The following is a 22,122-nucleotide window of genomic DNA, read 5'->3' on the forward strand; positions in this document are numbered from 1 at the left end:
ATAGGACATCCACTTTTTGGACCGACTCCTTTTTATTTTATATTGCTTGTGGCTATAACAAAATGAGGTATTAAGGTTTCCAGGACTATCGTTTCCTTTTGTGTTCAGACTGCAAAAAAGATTAATATACTGCATGCCACTTAGTGCTTTTCTTGGGGATAAGGGTCCATTGTACTTTGCTCCTATCTGTGGTCAGAGAATTAACACTTCTTATTAGGGGATCTGCATAGCTGCTATGAGGGCCTCACTGAACTCCTTTACCAAATGCTATAAGGTCTTCTGTTGCTGCTGCTTTTGGTTTCTCGATTCTGTGAACCATCCTTCCATCTAACAGACTAACTTCATTTCTTATTTTTCTATTGAGTTCATCTCTGTTGTTGGTGTTTCAGCTTATTCAGTATTACTTTTTTAAAAATCACTCTTTGCACACATTTGACTAGTTTTATTTACTTTCAACCCTTATTCACTGCTTGTCATTTTCCAGTGTTTGGTGGAAGCATTATTAGCAAAGTGACTCTCCTATGAGGACAATTGTCTTACTTGTAAATTAGTCTTGTACAGAATTCCTCTGTCAGTCCTGGATCCCTCGCTTTCTTCTATTTTTGCTCTTGCTTTCCAGACTAGTCTGTTTAGGAAGTACTCTCTAGGGAAGATCATATGTAGTTCCTTATTGGGCCAGATTTGGACCCAAAAGGAAAAATTACATAAGAATACCTCAATAATATAAGTGAGCATGGATAATGCAGTGGTTCATGGAGTGGCTGACGGATTCAATGAGATAACAAATATACAGGTAAGGCAAAATGATCTTTTATTTTGACTGTATAGCCAGTAGATATGCACAGAGGTATGACAAATTCTGTTGATGCTTTCACCCTAGACTTTTTTACGTGTTGCATCACAAGCTTTTCAGAATGGGACAATTTTTAACCATTTAGAGGTATACTTTTAAATGGGACGTGAACATTACTATGGTGGCTTGGATCGAACCATATTGCGACATAAATACTTTAGAAGCAACATCTTGCATCTACGTGCAAGAGACAAACCTAGATCAGGATTCTGGTTTCCATGCATCAACTAAACACTAGGTAGGAAGATGAGCCTTTAGCTTCTTAGGTGCTACAAATCACTTGGGACAGGATACTATCAAGTAACAACGTAGTAGGCCTGAACTCTGCTACTGGAAATTCAAACACGGAAACCAGACTCCAGTTCAAAACTTGTCTCACAACAAAATTTGAATCTTAGTATTTAAGTAGTCACAGTGGAGCTTTATCATTAATATTTCACTGAAGCAAGCAGGGTGTTAGGAGGATTATAATTTACACACTTTACTACAGTGACAAAGTGGGTAGGACAATATCTTTTATTGGATCAACTTCTCTTGAGCGCATACAGAGCTCTTCAGGTTTGAGAAGGGTACTCAGTCTCACAGCTAACCTGCATCGATGTGAGGGGGAACCCTCTGATTGCACACCCTTAGTTGTCACCCCACACTGCATTCCCATACGGGATATCATTAAACAGTTACAACCTGTACTCAGTGGGTCCATGTCCTGAAAGAAATCTTTCTTAACCCTGCTCTTCTGGCCTTCAAACAACCCCCCCCAACCTCACCAAGCACATCATCAGAAACAAGCTCCCCACGCATCAGGACACACCAGCTCAAAGTGCACTAGACTCTGCCCTAAGAGATGCAAAAACTGTAGCTATATCTCCACTTTTATGATGATTATTACCCCCACAAAACACCTGTCAAGATCCATGGGTCCCACACATGCCTATCACAACTTGTGGTAAAAAGAAAAGGAGTACTTGTGGCACCTTAGAGACGAGCAAATTTATTTGAGAATAAGCTTTCGTGAGCTACAGCTCACTCGAAAGCTTATGCTCAAATAAATTTGTTCGTCTCTAAGGTGCCACAAGTACTCCTTTTCTTTTTGCGAATACAGACTAACACGGCTGCTACTCTACAACTTGTGGTGTACCTCATCTAGTGCACTAAATGCCCCAAAAAACAGCTATGTGGGTGAAACAAGACCATCACTATGCTCTTGAGTGAACTCGCACAGAAAAATGATAAAAGACAAAAGTACCATATCACCTATGGGGTGGACACTTTTTTCACAAGCGATCACTCCCTGTCTGACCTTTCGGTCTCGTCCTCAAGGAAAGCTGCATAACACATTCAAAAGGTGAGCCTGTGAGCTTAAATTCATAACTTTTGCTAGACACTAAAAATCATGAACTTAACAAAGACATGGGGTTTATGGTTTATTACAACAATCTGTAAACTATTAACTCCCCTTTTTGTCCTGTGACTGCAGAAGCGTTTCACGTTGAATGATCTCTTGAAATATGTGTTTCCTACTAAATAATCTGTTCCATCTTGTATTTAGCTGTGATACGCTGATTACCTTTCCCAGACTTGAAGAAGAGCTCTGTGGAAGCTCAGAAGTTTGTCTATTTCACCAGCATAATTTGGTCCATCCATCTTGTGTCTCTAATATCCTGGGAGCACCACAACTACAACAACACTGTAAACATTTTACTACTGCAGTATTTATCTGGAGACAATGTTCTGCAGTTTTATTAGATGGGCAACACTACATTAGATTGTTCAAATTTATTTAAAAACACATTAAAAACCATGGATGTAGGATTCTTCAGTGATCCTCAATTTAAAAATATTTTTTCTATTCTAGTTTAATGCAATTCCCATGTTATGCAGTTGATTTATTTGTGCTAGACTGAAGCATGAGTGGCTCAAGTGAAACTTATTTTAGATCACACTGCAGATTGCTTAGTTAGCCAAGCACAAGATGTTCCTTCCTTAGCAAATTGTCAGCATAAGTAGAATAATATGGAACCTAATATTTTCTATTTCTGTTTGAATGATTTTCCAGTTAATATTTGTCCAAAAATATTTTTGTTCAAATTATATTATGTCCTGAATGCAATACTTCTTAAAATTGAATTTATGGAAAAACATGGCCCTTCAGAATAAAACTGACGTTAAAAATGTTATTTATAATACATTTAACTAGGGCAAATTCAGTACAGATGGAACATCTGATTATTTGTGATGTGATTCTGCCCAGTTTTCTAGCTGGGGTGCAAAGAGCTCAAAAGACTTGTCCACAATCACACTGTGAATAAGTGGCTCATCCTGACTTAAGACCCAGCAACTTTTTGGCTCCCAGTTCTTTTCTATGTAGTTTGGTTCATGTGGCATTTTTTTACATAAGCATTCTGCGCTATTGCCTTTATGGTAATGATTATTGATCATAAGGAAAAAAAAAAGTAGTTCTGTACAATATATTTCTGTACTGAGACTCGGAACATTTAAAAAATGAAGGCAATGCATAATGGAGATTTGCACCATTATATATGAAATACAAATACATGGAGATTTTCACCATTATATATGAGTGGGTTTAATATTCAGATGTACCAAGTTAACTGAAGACACAACTTGGGATAGAGGAGACAAAGGTGGTTTTGAGCCACTTTTAAGTCTTGGGCAGTTGAATCTGGCACCAGTTAGAATAGCCACTAGATTGCTGTTAAGTTATTCTGCCTAGAAAAGTCTTTAGGGGGATCATTCCACTGGTTGAATATTGATTGTGCTTTGGCCCTGACATCAAGTGGCCCCAGTATGCTGTGGAGGTACAAAGTGACTGAATGTTCTGGAATAGTCAGATAGTCTAGTAACTTTATTTCGCAGTGTACCATGCAGTCTTTTTGTTCCTTGACTAGAAGGTTGCTTGGGAAAGTTTCATTTCAGGTAAAGATTTTGAATGAATGAAGGAGGAGTACACAGTACATATAACAATTAAGCAGTGCTTTTAACTTCAGCAGCTTCATTGGCTTCTTTGTCTCTTTCCACATAAAATTTGAGATCCTGGTGCTTCCTGTCAAGACCCTATGTAGTCTTGCTCCCGCTCTCCCTCCAGACTTCTTTCCAGTATTCTCTCTTCAGTTCTCCCTTATCACAACCTTCCACTCTCAGCTTTGCAACTTTTTTCATGTAGCCCTCTATGCTTGAAGGAGGTTCCAAATCTTTGTCTGCTTGGCATTCTCTTTCATCCATCAAATCCCTCGTTAAAAGCAACTTATTTCAAAAATATTTCTGACTTTGAATTCCTCACCAGTATTTGTTCCTTCTCACAAACTACTGTGTGTCCTGTGTCTTGTAAGTGTTTTAGGACATCAAACTTGTCTTGTTCTGTATTGTAAAGTTTACATATTCTTAAACTGCATGAGTTTGTAGCTTTGTATAAATGAATAATAATAGTCATAATAAATCTGAGTTAGGCAGATCCCAGACCATTAACAGCTTTGAAGAATGTAAACCAATTCCTTAAATTTCACTTGGAAGTAAACACATAAAGGAATGGAGCAGTGATATAATTCAGTCATAATGATCAACCTCACTTGAGGTGGTCTGCTTCTTTCTGGTCAACCATAGATGATAAATAAGCATTATGGGTCACTTGCATCTGGAATATCCAGGAAATAGTTATGGGTTCAATAGGACCTTAAGTCTTAAAAGACTTAAAACTACATTAATGAAGGGCAAATATGTACCTTGAATAGAGAGGGCTAATACATTCCCACTTATTCCTACAGATGCTTCTCCTGTTGCCAGCTAGCACCGCTTATTCTTTTGTCTACATAACCATAAATCACCTCCAGCACTGCTCTAGCACTGATGGCAACCATGGAATCTGTTTATAGGCAGGGCTCAGGTGTTTTTACCACAGAGCAGAGTTAGGTGACACCGAACAGTAGAACCTCACAGTAACAAACACCTCAGAATGGAGGTTAATCATAACTCTGAAATGTTTATAACTGAACAAAGCACTATGGTGGTTCTTTGGAAAGTTTACAACTGAACAGTGACTTAATACAGCTTCAAAACTTTACTATGCAGAAGAAAAATGCTGCTTTCCCTTTATTTTTTTAGTAGTTAGTTTAATGCGGTACTGTACCTTATTTTTGTGTGTGTTTGGTTTTTTCGTCTCTGCTGCTGCCTGATTGTGTACTTCTGGTTCCAAATGACAGGTGTGGTTGACTGATCAGTTCATAACTCTGATGTTCGTAACTCTGAGGTTCTACTGTAGGAAAAAATGCCTGAGCCCGAGCCCAAGCCCGAGCCCTAGCAAAATTTTAGCTACCATGTTTGCCATTATAGACAAGGTCAGAGAAGCAGAGAGATGGTATAATCTGCGCTTCATACAATGTGAGTTATGGAACTGAGCATCTACATATTGGTGATACTGTAGCCCATTGCATCTTGCCGTTTTTTCTTATTGGTCTGTATATATTAATAGCATCATGTCCCTCTTATGTGTTTTTTTTTGTGTGCGCTACATGATGTTGTTACTTCCATATGACATTTTTGTTTTTTTTCTGTCCGGTTTAACCTTTGATAAATATTACAACATGCAGATAGCCTCCTTTGAACTCAGTTGAGTTTTCCAATTCAGCCATCAACAGGAGCTCTGTAATCTTTTACTGTCAGCAGCTGTACTCTCAGTTGATAAATTGAAATTCTCCCAGATGCATTCCTAGGCTGCTTTCTGGGTTTTCCATTTAGCAGATTGTATTACGGGTATACCCGTAATTGAGCAGTTCTGTAATTAAGCAATAAGTCAGGAGATGTGCATCATTAAGCTATTGGAGTTGCCTTGTGTTCATCGTGTATCAATGGGCTAAAAATGCACAGTCTGGTCACTACTGGATTATGTTTTAAAAAAAATACTAGAGACAGTTTGGGCATTCAAGGGACACTCAAGTGTTTCGTTTTTCTCAGAAAACGATATGTAGCAAAACAGAAAATATCTTTTAAATGAATTATTACAATTAACAAAAAGGTAAAATTCACTCCCTGACAAACCTGCCATTTTCTTGCTAAAAGCTAGGAAATAACAGAAATGAAGATAAGTAAAAAACACATTCTGCACTGAAATAATTGAGAAAAGCACTAAATTTATATGGCAATTTTAGGTGAGTTTGTTTGTTTTCAAACAAAATTATATTTACTTAGCTCTCCAAACAGGATAAGGGCCCTATAGTGTAAATTGCTCTATAAACACATATGAATATGTGGTCCCTGGCCCAAAGAGTTTTAATTTTATATGGTTGATATGTTTATTTGTTCCAGGAATTTCAGATGATGACACAGTATTGCCAAAATCATGAGTTGGTCCCCCTCAAGAGATCAAAATCATGAGGATTTAAAAAAAAAATAATAGATGAAAAAACATTATTATTTTAACTGTCCCAGCTCATCATTTGTGAGAGTGAGAGAGACATTTAGTGTTTCCCACTTTCCCAAAAGTATTGGTCCCTGCCACAGAGGCTCTCACCCCCACATCTGCCCATCTCCTGCCCACCAATTGATCCTCACCCCTGCCCCCCACTCAGTTTGGCCTCAACAGCCCCGCCTTCATTAGTTCAGCCCTGCATCTCATCAACCCCCACCATCAATTCAGTTCCCCCTCCCTTCTCAGTGCAGTTTCCTCAGCCCTCACCATCAGTTCAGTCCCCTTCCCCTATTCAGCCCCCCAATTTCACCTCTGCTCCACCTGTGGGTGGGCTCGAGCAGGCTTCTTTCTCCCCATCCCAGTCTTGGGGGTGGGTGGCTACATGGGCTCTTTACCCCCCTTCTGCCCTTTTCTAGGTTAGTGGCTATAGGGATGAGGAGTAGAGGCATTGTCCTGTCCATATTTCTCACAGGAGAGGAGGGAGCGGAACTGTGCTAGGCTGCTGGACTCCGTTCCCTCCTCACCTCCTGTGAGAACAGTGAGTGGAGGGGAGAAACTCTGCTGGCTGAATTTCTCAAGGGGGCTGGCGCTTCTTGCATCATCGCCAGCCCAGCACCCTCCAAAATTCCATCATTCTCAAAGAAAGCACAAGATTTGGCAACACTGATTAGATAAAAAGCACCCTCCTTCCAGAGAAAGAAATGATGTGCTGCTGATCTCTGTTCTCCCCTCTCTGCTTTTTAATTAGCAATGATCTGAGACCAGACTATTTCCTTCAGATTATCCTCCCTCCCTCTGTGTATCCTGACATCAGCTTTCTTTCTTACAGTCTGGCCTTCTCACTAGACTCCACCTAATATGTCAGGGAATGGTTTGATTTAAGGGTGGTGGGCAGAAAAAGCAGGGAATAGTACAGAGATGGATTTCTGAGGTAAAGGGGTCTGTGTTATCTTCATATGAAATTCCTGGACAAAGTCTAGAAACAAAAAGAAATGCAAGTTAAGGCAAGTCTACACTACAAAATTAAGTCGACCTAAGTTGTATTGACGCACAGCCACTGCGATAATTGAGTTGGTTTTACGTGTCCACACTACGCTCCTTGTGTTGGCAGTGTGCATCCTCACCAAGATGTGCTTGCACTGATTTAACTGCCAGTGAGGGGCATTGTGTGATGGTTTCGGAAAGGAAGCAAGCTAACGCTGCGTCAACCTAACAGCATCAACTTACACATTATGCCTCTCGCGAAGGTGGTGTTATTAGGTTGGTGTAGTGGGTGAGTGACATCGCTGGTTACATTTTAGTGTAGACGCTTAGCAGTGTAGTGTAGACAAGGCCTTAGATAAATGTAGTTTTGTTTTAATTCATGTAGGGATGAGGTGAAGAATGGGATGTTGAAACGTAACTAAAATGTCTATTTCACATTCTGTTTGAACTTCCAGCGCTCTCCTCACTGTATACAGTAAAGAAAGAATTGCAATGCAGAATGAAATACAGTTCTTTCTCTCCTGATTTCTCTTACTTTCTGCCTGCTAGCAAGACATTGTAGACTTGTAGATCCGTGTCTACTAAATCAGATTCCATTCATGATTCAATCCAACAATAAAAAATCAGTGAGTTTCTTTTTATTGGGTGAGGGATTAATATTTTATTTAACAGAGCTAAACAAGGAAACAGTGCTAAAAGGCAGCAAGCAGTTGAAATTAACTTTTTAAAATTTTGTATGTTTTGGAATTTATTTGACTGTTCAGAACTTAATTTCAGTTTTTATCTTTATCACAGTTTGGATTTAGATGGAGACATGAGAAAGAAGTAGTTTCAGGAAAAGGTAATATTGCCTTTCTTCTTGTATTACAGTTCTTACTTGGTTGGTTATTTTTGGTGGGTTTTTTGCTATCTTGTTTGTGAAAGTGGAGGTAAAGATGAAAGTTTTCTAAAATGTTGACAATAATGTGTAATAATTCTTAGCACTTCTTGCATTATATCATTTTACACCTTCAGAGTGCTCACTCATCTACATCAGTAATGACTTAGGAAATCTGTGCTTTGTTTTCATCTTGCAGAATATTTGCAGCAAAAAAACCTTTACACTGGTTTTCCAATGTGAAATTTCATGCTCATTCATCTTAAATGGCACTGGTGAATAGCTGGTGGTTCTGCACTTTTAATTATTCAGTGTTGTATATAGTTAAGGTTGCCCAGCATCTCCCAGTATAAGACCCTGTTTTTAGGTGCTTACTATTTTGTCAGACTTCAGCCATTTAGGCTAAAATTTCTTATGCAAGGTGTCTGCCTCAGGCTGAATTGCTTTGGTAAATTTCAGTAAAAATGGTTTGTTTGTTTTTTTTCCAAGAATGAGATTAGGGAAAAATAAGGGCAAAAATAATTCATTTTTGGAGGAAGTGGCCCTTTCAGTACACCAGGCTTGAGAATTAAAGCATTTGAGCTGCCCCAGTCCTGCTCTAGGAAGGAGACACTGCCCTGTAGCTAGAATTCATAGACGTGCTTTCTCTGAAAAAATGAATCCACAAATAGGAATTTATATTTTAGGCGTTTATAGGAATGCTTTTCTGCACTAGAATTGGTGCACTAAAGTGATTATTCTCAATTGCAAAGTTTAATTTCTCTATTCACTACATATAAGAAAAATCAGGAATTATATTATTTGCAAGTGACTTTGATTTCTGAGGAGTATATGTAATGTGGTTTTTTTATAATTGTGTGTGTGTGTGTGTGTGTGTGTGTGTGTGTGTGATTTTATTTTCCATCTTTAAGTCATGCAAACTGAAGTGGAGTAAGACAGGAATAGGAACGACGAGAAAGCCTAAATGCTGTTTTTATCATTTCAGATGTATCAAATAGTCTATAACTGGAATTATAAATATACTTCTTAATATTTTAGAACTATATCTAACATTATCTTATGCAGAAGGTGCAGCACTTCAGTTAAAAATCTTAATTGTAGGTGCAGGTTTAGCTGCCTTAATTTCTGAGTAATGGAACTGGCATTCTTGTTGATCAGTATGGCTCAGTAAATAGATCTTTTCATTATGTAGCTGAGTTCTCTTAGGCCTGTTATCGTAATAGCCTTATTCATTTTTTATAATGATCTCACACTCTGTGGGAGAGAGCATGAATTTTATTAGTAAATATTAAGTAATCTGTTTAATGAAGTAAAGAGTAGGAGTGATAAAGACATAGACAAACTTTATTAGTGGACAGCTCAATCATAAGTGCCTAATTTTTTGAAAATTGTAAGTGATGCATCTGATGGCTATATATGCATTGTACTGAATCCTATAATCTGTAGTTTTAAATCTGCAAATGTAACCTTCATACTTCTAATTTTCTGATATGTTTTAAAGTTTAAATATTAGTTTGTAACTCGCATGGTTATGTTACTGGTGGTGGAGTACAGGAAATCTTAATGCAGTAAACATTCAGTAGGATAATTGTACTTACGAAAAAAAATTAAAAACCCTTTGTGTCCCTAGATGGAGTTTTTTTCAACAGTTTCATATTTTATATTCGACATTTCATATTCATTAATGTGGAACAAAATTCAAGATTTATTTAAAACCATTCTTTCCTAAATGTTAATTAAAAGATTAATGTTTATTCCATGGAGACAACTATAATTTAAGCAGCATTGAGCAATAATACACTTCACCATTATGGGGCACAAGAATTCAGTATTATACAAAAAGAAAAGGAGTACTTGTGGCACCTTAGAGACTAACAAATTTATTAGAGCATAAGCTTTTGTGAGCTACAGCTCACTTCATCGGATGCATTTGGTGGAAAAAACAGAGGAGAGATTTATATACACACACACAGAGAACATGAAACAATGGGTTTATCATACACACTGTAAGGAGAGTGATCGCTTAAGATAAGCCATCACCAGCAGCAGGGGGGGGGAAGGAGGAAAACCTTTCATGGTGAAAAGCAAGGTAGGCTAATTCCAGCAGTTAACAAGATATCAGAGGAACAGTGGGGGGTGGGGTGGGAGGGAGAAATACCATGGGGAAATAGTTTTACTTTGTGTAATGACTCATCCATTCCCAGTCTCTATTCAAGCCTAAGTTAATTGTATCCAGTTTGCAAATTAATTCCAATTCAGCAGTCTCTCGTTGGAGTCTGTTTTTGAAGCTTTTTTGTTGAAGGATAGCCATCCTCAGGTCTGTAATAGAGTGACCAGAGAGATTGAAGTGTTCTCCGACTGGTTTTTGAATGTTATAATTCTTGACGTCTGATTTGTGTCCATTCATTCTTTTACGTAGAGACTGTCCAGTTTGGCCAATGTACATGGTATTATACAGTGTAGCAGGGACTGTTTTTTCAGATCTAGTTCTTTGATATATTCTTTTGAAACAAGTGATTATCCCTAACTTTTTTTTCCTTCATGCAAGATGTTTGTTTTGTTTTGGCTAGGATTGTCAAATTTAATTCAGTAATGTAACAAGGTATATTAGTAAATGGGAGTACAACTCAGTTTTGCATCAACCTGCTTAGCTATGAATATTTGCTAAATAGTATAAAAAAGGGGTGACTTTTGCAGCACTGTTAACCTATAAGTTTGTGACGTCCTTATTAAGGACATGAAAATAGTGATGATATTCAGTTTTTCCTAAGGGCTGGATTTTTTTTTAAAGCAGATCCATTAGGCCTTGTACCTTCATCTATTTTCTATTATTATTTTAAATTTTTTTCCTTTAAATCCAGGATTCTTTCTTTCATTTTTCCTTCTCTTTTATTCAGTCTTTTTCCTTGGATGTTATGAAGGGAAATCATGTTTGGTAACCAATATGTCCTAGAACTGAATCATCTCTATACATAGTGACCATTAATAATTGTAATATATATATATATATATGCCCAATTTCAGTGACAGACTATACAAAACAAATATTCACGTCTTTTAACTGTGATAACACCCAATCACGGAGTTCATACTTTAAACTTTTACTAATCTTATGTAATGTAAGAGAGAAATTTTTTTGACTGATACATAGTAGGAAATGTTAACACACTTTTCAATGACTGTATTTGTCTTCTTGCTAACACCCAAGTTTCAGATACAAAAGGCCTAGGTAGGTCAACTGCAGATAGACAAACCAAGAGATGCATTAAACTATAATGGAAGTGTGTTTGGCTCCCAGAATAAAAGCGTACACCTTCAATGAGAATTTGTAGTTAAGAGAAATGGTTATATGTCCCAACTATTAACAGTGTAAGTACATGTAACTATATCATAGTTAGCTAGTTATAATAATTACATAATTATGCTGTAGAGATAAAAATATGCATTGTAAGCTTTGTAAACTAAATGTACCAAATTGGTTAATGGCCCTAAATATTTTGTTTTTAAAAGTGTAAAGGTTTGTAGTATGTACTAATATATATATATTGCATACTACATGTGTATGCTGGTTATGTTGTTGTGTAGCTGGTTGTGTGTGTGTGTGTGTGTGTGTGTGTGTGTGTGTGTATATAAAATATATATATATATATATATATAATATTACCAGCTACACAACAACATAACCAGCATACACAATAACCCCAAACATCATTCTGAAGCCTTGACTGTCTGATGAGTAAGTGTGAAATGACGGAAATAGGTATACACATGATTGCTTTTAGTTTAGAATATCACCAGGGTCACTAGGATTCATGATCTGTCACCTAACCACTTCCACATGTAATCTGAGGTTTCACCAGCAAAGTGAACAGAGGTGATGTTGATAAAAGGTGGGGGTACAATTTAAAGGTGCTGGTGTGAACCCTGGCAGCAGAAGCGACGCCTGGGAAGGAACACGCTATATGGTCTTGTGGGCTGCAGCACGGCCGTGCGCTGCCATTAGTGCAACACAGAGCAGTTTCCTAGCACCACCCAGGTCAGAGCCAGCTCCTGGCCAGCCCCACCTTTGACCACAGGCTCCCAGTCCTGCCTGGACTTTGGCTGCTGGATCCCAGCTCTCCTGGCTCCTTGATGGACTCTGTGACCTTGGACAAGGCAGCTGGGCCCAATTCTTAGGACAACAGGTGCAGCCCCTGTACAGATACATGTCACACAGGTGCATGAGATTAAATGCAAGGCCTCCCCCTCTGTATAATCGGGGATCCCTGTCTTGCTCCCAGAGCTGCACTGTGGTTTGTAAAGTGCTTTGAGACTCTGAGAGACACTGCTGCAGCAGAGCAAACTAATTGCTCTGACCTGTGAGCCAGCCTCTGAGGCCATCCATGCTGCACTGAGACCTTCCAGATTTCTGCCAGCCTAGGGATAGCTCTGAACGCCCTTCGCTCCTCAGGCAGTGTCCCTCCATCTCTTCCCCACCTTCAGCAGGTAACTCAGGTTATCCGGAGCAGGCTGAGCTCCTGTGCCCTCTCTGAACCCCTCAGCTCTGCATCCAGGGGCATATGCAGGAGGCCGCCCTACCTGGCTGCTGCTGTCTGTGCAGAAGGGCAGCAGATGGTAGGAGGCGCCTCCACCCCAGGATGGTATCAGTGCCACTGGCAGGGAAGGAAGGAGCCAAGCTGCACTGGACCCCCTCACCGCTCTCTCCCTGGGCTGAGGTTTGGTGTCATCTCCTCCTCTCTGCCAGATCCCAATTACCCCTGTGACTCCTGGGGGTCCCAGTGCAGCCTTCTTAACCCCTTCCTGCCTGCACTTCAGCCAGGGAACAGGAGGTGACTGGGCTATGTTGGGGGCCAGTGGCAGCCTGTGTCCTTGGCAGCAGTGCTGTCTGGGCAGGAAGGGACAGGACTGCTTCCAGCCGCAGGTGAGGCAGTGGGAAGGGGGTAAGCTCTGCAAAGACACAGACTGGGCAGCTCCTGGGAAGGCAAAGGGAATGATGACAGCTATTACCTCACTACATCGGCTCTGCTCAGAGCCATCTATAACTGTTGTAGTGGGGAAGGAAGGGAACAATTTAAAGATTCTGGTGTGAGCCCTGGCAGATATCGGGGGGGGGGGGGGGTACATGTGACCCAGTGGGACCCCCCGCATCCCCCCAGGCATTGCCTCTGAAAGTGAATATAGTGTTGCCTACAGAGTATGATATTCAAACTAGGCCATATTTTAAATGGACGTTATGTAATATAACTACTTCTTAAAAGATCTTTTTCATGAAACCTAGGCTGAATAGTGCCATATTATTGAACCATTTGAGATCTCATTCAGTTATATGCAAGGTTAAAACACTAAATCACTGGAGACATTCTACTTAAATCACATAAAATTTATAAACATTAAATAGTATGATATGAAATGTCATTTTTGCTACTAAATACTAGATACTGAAATCTTAATTGTTATACAAAGCTGGACAGAAAAATCAGAAATATTTAAAAACAGTTACAATGTTTTATATTTTGGGTAATAGCTTTTATACAACAGGATAATTAAGAAAATTCCAAATATTTTGATTAATTTGAACACAGTATGGTCTGATAATGCACTCTGTATTTTGTTAGACTTTACTGGTAATGCATAATAGGGAAGTTATTACAGTTGTATGTGATACAACCTAAGTTCCCTCTAAGCTGCGCAGCCGTGCAGCAGGCTATCAACGGCTGCGCAGGTGGGGAGAAGTGCCTTTCCCCCAGCCCCGGAGCTGCTGTGGCCGGGGACAGGCACCTCTTCCCCAGCCCCAGCTTCGGCAAGAGAGGGCTGCGGGGAGTCCTCTCTCCCCGCTGCAGCCCAAGGGCAGCCTGCACTCCAAGCCCCTCATCCCCCCCTAGAACGCGCAACCCATCTGGAGCCCTCCTTGCACCCCAGCTCTGAATCCCCTTCCGCATCCTGACCCCCTCATCCCTAACCCCACTCCAGAGTCTCACCCCCCCCAAGCCGTCATTCTTGGCTCCACCCTTGAGCCCGCACCCCCAGCCAGAGCCAGCACCCTAACCCTCTGCCCCAGCCATGAGCCCTCTCCCACACTCTGAACCCCTTGGCCCCACCTGTGCCACACATCACCTCCATATGGGTGCACATCATAGTTTCATTCCGCACATAGATCTAAAAAATTAGAGGGAGCATTGGATAGAACTTGTTTATACCTGGTTATAAACCTAGGAAACGACAATCGATAAAAACTATGTCAAAAGAACATTATTTAGGTTAAAAAATCATGCACTCAAAAGTTAGGAAATGCCAGAATTTAGGTCGCCAGTGTAATTTTGCCAGTGTGTGTATGTTTGCATTATGATACAATCTTTAATTACATGATCACATGCTGTTTTTTCCACGAGACCCTTACCTCATTCAGTGTACAGGATGAAAAGTGCACAAAGAATAAATCAGGATTGTGTGGAGCATGAAGCTGCTTTTAGGATCCCTGCTTTATTTGCTCTAGAAGTTGGAATATGTGTAGAGAACAAGGTAGGGGATTGGCAGGAAGTGAGAATGGTCTTGTGGATAAGTCAGGGGAATGCCACATAGGTGAACTCAATCTATGTCTCTCTCTCTCCCCCATCTTCCTATCTGATGCAGAGCTAGTCTTTTAAACCTTAATGTTGGTAGGTGGCCCCTAATTGCATATTCCTTATTTTCTGGATGCCTGACTGGAAACACGGGTTTGGATAATGTAGCCATGTTGAGCACTGAAAAAAATAAGTGTAGTCAATGGGAGTTGTAGATGCTGAAAACTTCTGTCAATAAGGCACTGTGGAGTGAAGAAATGAGTGCAGGGTTAGTATTTATGAGATCCTGAGTTCTAATCCTGGCTCTGCCACTGACTCACTCTGTGTCCTCAGACAGGTCTGGGGTCTCAGTTTCCTCACTGGTAAAATGGGGATAATAATGCTCTCATCTCACAGCAGAGATAAAACCATTAATGTTTGTGAAGCATTCAGACACTATGATGATAAGTGCTCTAAAAAAGGCCAGGAGAAAATGGATAATTCTGTATTCAGTACAGCATTTGGATGGTGTGAGGTAAATAAGGCAAGGGACACTAACTGAATGATGATGAGATAACATTATTTTAATGTAGTTTTTATGTATGTAACATTTGGGTTTGCTGACTGCATGAAATCTTCGGTGTTTCCAGGCACCAACTTTAAAAGAGAGGCTAACTGGTAATAAAACCGATGCATGTGACTATTGTCTATGCCTGTGTGGGGGTTGTGGTTTTTGGAGTCATGAAACATAGTTGAAGCTAACTTCCAAAAAATCTGGCTGTTTTCTATGATACATGTCCTTCTTTATGACCAAAAAAAAACCCACCTTTTTTTTGTGTGTAATGAATTTTGAAGCATTATTTAAATGCAAATTCTGTTTTCTTTGTTGCAAGCATTAGCATTACACGTGGTTTTCCACTGTAGAATTGAAGTATCTGAGGACACTGTCAATCCATTGGTTAACAGCTTAGGCAGAACATTCTTAGGTTAATCTTTTGAAAACAGTACTGGAGGTGAGCCTATTAATACAGATCCTTGTCACCAGCTCGGTGTATGAATGTATCCTCTACCAATTGGGTGTACGTACTCTGTATTAAGTATGGTATGAGAAACGCAGTGGTGTGAACAACATTGAATGCAAATACACTGTTTACATAATTTTAACATTAGGATTTAATTTAACAAAACCAGAAAGTTCTTAAACAAGTTGTTTCATACTTTACTCATTATGTTGTGCCTTAATTCTTTTTAGAAATTATAGAAGAAAAGGAAACAAAATGTGTATAGAACACTTTAGAAAGCAAATTGCTTTCCAATAGAACAGGGAAGGAAGCATGCAGGTTAAACAATATTTAGGCATTTTATTTTTGCACATAATTCATACTTAGTTATTTGGTGTCATTAAAAATGCTCACATCTCTGAAAGGCACCTTCTGATCCATCACGCTCCACTAAGTAAATAATCATTTAGGATGAAGGTAGCCTAATGACATTCATTTGATCATTAGCTGGTAGCTTTTCCAAAATTTGGTGTTGGCAGATTTAATTTACTCCTTTCTGCCTGCCCTCAAAATACCTAAAGAGATTAGAGCTGACATGTAGTGTGGCTATGTCCTTAAAAGTGTTGTTTGCTACTAGTTCATTACTTCTAGACATTACTTTCTACCTTTTTAATGCTGAGTAATGTAAAAAAGGAAGACTGGATATAACAATCTCGAGCCCAAATGAGCTAATGATTTAACCATGATTTTTTCTTTTGGTCTCTTGACAGGTCAGTTTTCCTGTGGAAATAAGCACTGTGATGAGAAAGAAGGACTGAAGAGCTGGGAAGTGAATTTTGGGTACATTGAATATGGTGAAAAGAGGAATGCCCTTGTGAAATTGAGTAAGTCAGCCCCTTCCTATGGTTGGCCTTCAAGCTTATGTAAATATCTTACTATTTAATGATATAATGAAAAACCTATATAATAGGTTTCAGAGTAGCACCCGTGTTAGTCTGTATTTGCAAAAAAAGAAAAGGAGTACTTGTGTCACCTTAGAGACTAACAAATTTATTTGAGCATAATCTTTTGTGAGCTACAGCTCACTTCATCGGATGCAGCTCACGAAAGCTTATGCTCAAATAAGTTTTAGTCTCTAAGGTGCCACAAGTACTCCTTTTCTTTAATGAAAAACCTAGAAATTGTAGTCATGCTTAGGATAGTAGGCAAGGAGGAAAATAAGTTGTTGTACATGATATTTTTGGTTGGACTAGTTAAAAATATCATAATGGCTGTGCTTTAGGGAAACCACTCTCTTTTCATCAGTACAACCTATAATTGCTTTATTACCTGAACACTTCTTGCTGTCTAATTCTTAATGCCATAGATTCTTCTAGTTGTATTGTTGTAACACAGCTTCTTCATTTATTTTTTTTAATAGGAAGACTGAATGGCATATGTGAAATTTCAGCACAACTCATGCTGAACCAATTCTGTGGTTAAATAGTCTTTAGGACTGTCAAACAGCTTTTGCAAGCATTACATTAACTTAATTTTATTTTTAATACTGACATTTCTTAATTCTAATACTAGCATACCTATTTTCCTTCTTTGACAAGGTTACTGGGCTTGTGGAGGCAGGGGAAACAGTAGATGTGGTTTATCATGATTTTAGTAAGGTTTTTGACACAGTCCCACATGACATTCTTATAAGCAAACTGGGCAAATGTGGTCTAGATGTAATTACCATAAGGTGGATGCACAACTGGTTGAAGAAATATACTCAAAAGTAGTTATCTGTGGTTCGCTGTCAAACTGGAGGACCTATGTAGTGGTGTTCTGTAGGGTCAGTCCTGGAACCAGTACTAGTCAATATTTTCATTAATGACTTGGATAATGGAGTGGAGAATATGCTTATAAAATTTGCAGATGGTAAGGGGCCGGGTGAGGAGGATGGATAAGGGGCAGGGAGTCCTGGAGGCAGTCATGGGACAGGAGGCGGTTGGATGATGAGAGAGGTTGCATGCACTTTGGAGGACAAGATTAGAATTCAAAACTACCTTGACAAATTGGAGAATTGGTCTGAAATCAACCAGATGAAATTCAATAAAGACATGTGCAAAGTAAAACACTTGGGAAGAAAAAATCAAATGCACAACTATAAAATGGGGAATAACTGGCTACGCGGTACTACTGCTGAGAAGCACCTGGGAGTTACAGTGGACCACACATTGAATGCACTAAAAATGTGATGCAGTTGCCAAAAAGGGATGATCTCGTTCTGGGGTCTATTAACAGGCGCGTTGTATGTAAGACCTGGGAGGTAGTTGTGCTGCTCTATTCAGCACTGATGAGGCCTCAGCTGGAGTAGTATATCCAGTTCTGGGCACCACACTTTAGGAAAGATGTGGACAAATCAGAAAGAGTCCAGAGGAGAGCAAGTTTAGAAACTGTGACCTAAGAGGACAGGTTAAAAAAACTGAGCATGTTTAGTCTTGAGAAAAGAAGACTGGAGGGGGATCTTCTAAGCCTTTAGAGATGTTAAGGGCTCTTATAAAGAGGACTGTGATCAATTGTTCTCCATATATGCAGAAGGTAGGACAAGAAACAGTGGGCTTAATCTGCAGAAAGGGAAATTTAGTTTAGATATTAGGAAAAACTTTGTAACTAGAAAAATAGGTAAGCTTTAGAATGGGCTTCCAAGGAAGGTTGTGGAATCCGCATCACTGGAGGTTTTAAAGAACAAGTTGGACAAATACCTCTCAGAGTTGGTCTAGAACAGAGGGTGGGCAAACTATGGCCTGTGGGCCACATCCGGCCCACAGAACCATCCTGCCTGGCCCCTGAGCTCCTGGCTAGGGAGGCTAGCCCCTGGCCCCTTCCCTGCTGGTCCCCCTCCCCCGCAGCCTCAGCATGCCGTGCCACCAGTGCTCTGGCCAGCTGCTTCTGCCGGGTGGTGTAGCTGGCTCCGGCCGTATGGCTGCGAGGTCCTGCTGCTCTGAGCAGCATGGTAAGGGGGCGGGGTGAGGGGGATGGATAAGGGGCAGGGAGTCCCGGAGGCACACTGCGGTTGGATGGGGTGGAGGTTCTGGGGGGGGCACTCGGGGGACAGGGAGCAGGGGGAGATTGGATAGGGCAGAGGTTCTGGGGGGGGTCGGGATGGGGAACGGGGGTGGGGTTGGATAGGCATGGGAGTCCCAGGGGGGCTGTCGGGGCGGGGGTGTGAATAGGGGTCGGGGCAGTCAGGGGACAGGAAGCAGGGGGAGGTTGGGGGGGGCAGTCGGGGTAGGAATTGGGAGGGGGGCAGGGGCCAGGCTGTTTGGGAGGCACAGCCTTCCCTACCCGGCCCTCCATACAGTTTCGCAACAACACTGTGGCCCTCGGGCTAAAAAGTTTGACCACCCCGGTCTAGAATCACTTGGTCCTGCCTCAGTGCATGAGGGTGTATTTGATGACCTCTCAAAGTCACTTCCAGCCCATTTCTATGATTTTCCCCAGAAAATCTTTAACTGCACTAAGGATAATTCCCATGCCACAAAGTCTCATCTCTTAAGTCCGATCTTATTGAATACGTGTGCATAACCGTATATGGTCTCTGAAGGAAAAATAATTCAGCTTTTTTTTGTAAATAGTGTGAGAGAGACGGATGGGTTTTTTTTTTATCTTTCTTTTCTTGACTATGGGTCCATCTATACAATAATACTTGCTCTGTGAGAAGCCTTAGTAGTTTTTGTGTTTTTCAGTATATTCATAATGTGGTTTGATTCTGTTCACAAAAGCACATCCAAATCATACTCTAACATGATCCCCAGAAACAATAAATGCTACTTATTTTTTGTGAACAGTAGCCAATGCTGAGTCTCCCATCTTCCTTCAAAGTGATTCAGTACTTTGGAGTCATACTGACAGTTTTATCACATACTATTTTTCCCTTTTTTTGAACCCTGGTTATAGCTACATTGGAATTTTTATGTTGTAGTAAAAATTTAGTTTCAGAGTAGCAGCCGTGTTAGTCTGTATTCGCAAAAAGAAAAGGAGTACTTGTGGCACCTGAAATTGAAAGAAATTTATAAAGATTGGGATAACAATGTTTATAATAATAATAATAATAAAGTATTTCTACTGAATATGACATTTTCATGTTCAAATTGTCTTTTTTCACCTCCCCAGGACTGTGTCCACAGTGTTCCTGCAAATTAAATTTTCATCACAGGTAATGGAGCCTTTTGAAAAATTCAGATTAAATAATAAATCTGTTACAATTAAACTTATAAAAAAACTTGGAAGAATGCTGCAAAAATTACTATCACTTTTGTTTATACTGACTTCCTTATCATTTTTATGAAATCTATACTCTAACATTGCTAATTATGTATTTTTGTGTTAATGAAATTCATAATAAAAGTTGCAACTCAAATTATAACTTTTTTTTCATTTGCTCATACTTATCTCAAATTTGCCTTTTAGGCTGAAATTTCCATGATAGATTTTAGCCCAAAGATTAGTTTTTGGGAAGCTTATGCAAAATCTACCTAGTGATTTTTAGGCAAGCAGGAAAAATGTTTATGCTTTTCCTATTTAAAAAAATTGTTATGGGGGTTGGAGTGGGGCTGCAGCCGGGCCTGTAGCTGAGTGTGGCTCTGCTCCCGGCCATTCCCCCAGCCTCAGCCCTGGGCTGGGAATGGAGCTGCAGCCAGGAGCTGAGGCTGGGGGCGGGGCCAGGAGCAGAGCAGAGGTTTGCAGTGAGGGCGGGGCCTGGGCCATGATGGGAGCTGGCAGCTGGGCCCCTGGCCGGGTACAGGGCCATGCTGGGGGCCAGCAGACAGGCACCCGGCCAGGTGAGGGGCCGCATTGAGACTGGGGACAGGGCCAGGCATGGCGCTGGGAGCCAGGGCCATGGATGTGGGCAGGGTCAGAGCAGAGCTGGGGGTGAGGCTGGGCTGGGTGGTGCGCTCCCTTCTCCCCCACCCCCCCGGTGGGGACTGGACTGGGCCTGCTGTGTGCCCCCCTCTCCCCGAATGTTCCTCTATGCCCCCCTAGGCGGGCGTGCCCCACAGTTTGGGGACCTCTGGTCTGTGGGATTGGTGCATTCTTCATGCTGTCTATCCAGTAGCTCTTCATTTAGCAGGGGAGAGCAATGTGTTGGCAGATCATCTCAGCAGAGACCGTTTTCAGATATATGTGAGGTCTCTGAAGGACCAGGTAGTACAGAGATTTTCTCCAGCTGGGGTCAGCCCAGTACAGACCTGTTTGCGATCAGGTTCAACAAAAAGTGTCATCTATTTTGTTCCAGAGTAGGAAAGGAGAGTCAATCTATCTCGGATGCTTTCCTAATGTTTTGGGTGAAATGACCTTCTGTATACTTTTATTTTCCATTAATTCAGAAGGTGTGAGGAAGATAAAACAGGTCAGGGCAAAGGTGATCTCGATTGTGCCAGCTTGGCTGAGAACGCAGTGGAACATGGACCTGCATCAGCAGTTGGAAGGAGACTGCAAACTGCTTCCCTTGTCCCCAGACCTGTTGCTGCAGCAGCATGGCAGGATTCTTTATCCTGATGTTATTTGACTGCCTGGCACATTTATATAGGGGCTCTAATTTTATGCACAAGCCCAAGGGAGAAAGTGAGAACATTCATGGTTCATTAGCCTCAATTGAGGCTTAAGAGGAAAGACAGTGGGATGCCCACGGCTCTAATCCAGCCCACAGAAGACTTGAACCAGGGTCTCTAAGAGCCCAGGATACTTAACTTGGCTACTGTGCTACCGATCCTCAGTCTCTCCATTCCTTGGCACTTGGGATTTGATGAATGTAGAACAGTCTTGTTCCTGGTTGGTTCAAAATGCATTACTTAGTTCTAGAAAGTAAATGGTGAAAGCAATGTTATTACTTGAAATGAATTGGATTTGTTTTTTGGTTGCAAGGCAACTGTCTCACCAGTTACAGCTTGTATTGTGGGTGTATTGGAGTATTCGATGTATTTAAAATCTGAGTAATTAATTATCTAATTCTTCTTTAAGAGTTCATTTGGTGGCTCTTTCAGCTAATCATGTTTTGCTTAACGGTAGATCATCATTTTTGCATAGCACAAAGGGGTTATCTAACTTGTATCCTCTTTGACAGATCTGGTGTCACCCTGGGATCTTAATTTGGTTTTATCGGTGCTTATGAAGCTGCCTTTTGAACCCTTGGCAGAGTGTTCTTTCTTTTTTTTATATCTTTTAAACTATGTTTATTGTTGCTATAACATCATTCAGAAGAATGAGTGAATTACATGCCTTGTTGCAGGGTTTTCTTAAAGAAAAGTGGTTCTTTACCAAAAATAATATCTAAGTTGCAAATCAATCAGATAATTAATTTACCAGTATTTTTTCAAAGCCGCATGCTAATAAAGGAGAATCTGTATAACATGCTTTAGATGCTAGAAGAGTTTTAATGAGGGCTGTCAAGAAATTTAAAAAATTAATCC

The 22,122-nt window shown here is 40.5% G+C and overlaps 1 protein-coding gene across 1 annotated transcript in view; it reads left to right on the forward strand.

The window, feature by feature from the left end:
• LOC119858422 (protein FRA10AC1) overlaps positions 1-22,122 on the forward strand; it is a 52,499-nt gene that overhangs the window by 20,650 nt on the left and 9,727 nt on the right. Inside the window, exons 8-10 of the mRNA XM_038408983.2 lie at positions 8,055-8,100; positions 16,447-16,560; positions 19,826-19,868. Coding sequence (XP_038264911.1) covers positions 8,055-8,100; positions 16,447-16,560; positions 19,826-19,868 — 203 coding nt within the window. The remainder of the gene's footprint in view (positions 1-8,054; positions 8,101-16,446; positions 16,561-19,825; positions 19,869-22,122) is intronic.

Source organism: Dermochelys coriacea, chromosome 7 (genome assembly GCF_009764565.3).
Source record: "Dermochelys coriacea isolate rDerCor1 chromosome 7, rDerCor1.pri.v4, whole genome shotgun sequence".
NCBI lineage: Eukaryota > Metazoa > Chordata > Testudines > Dermochelyidae > Dermochelys > Dermochelys coriacea.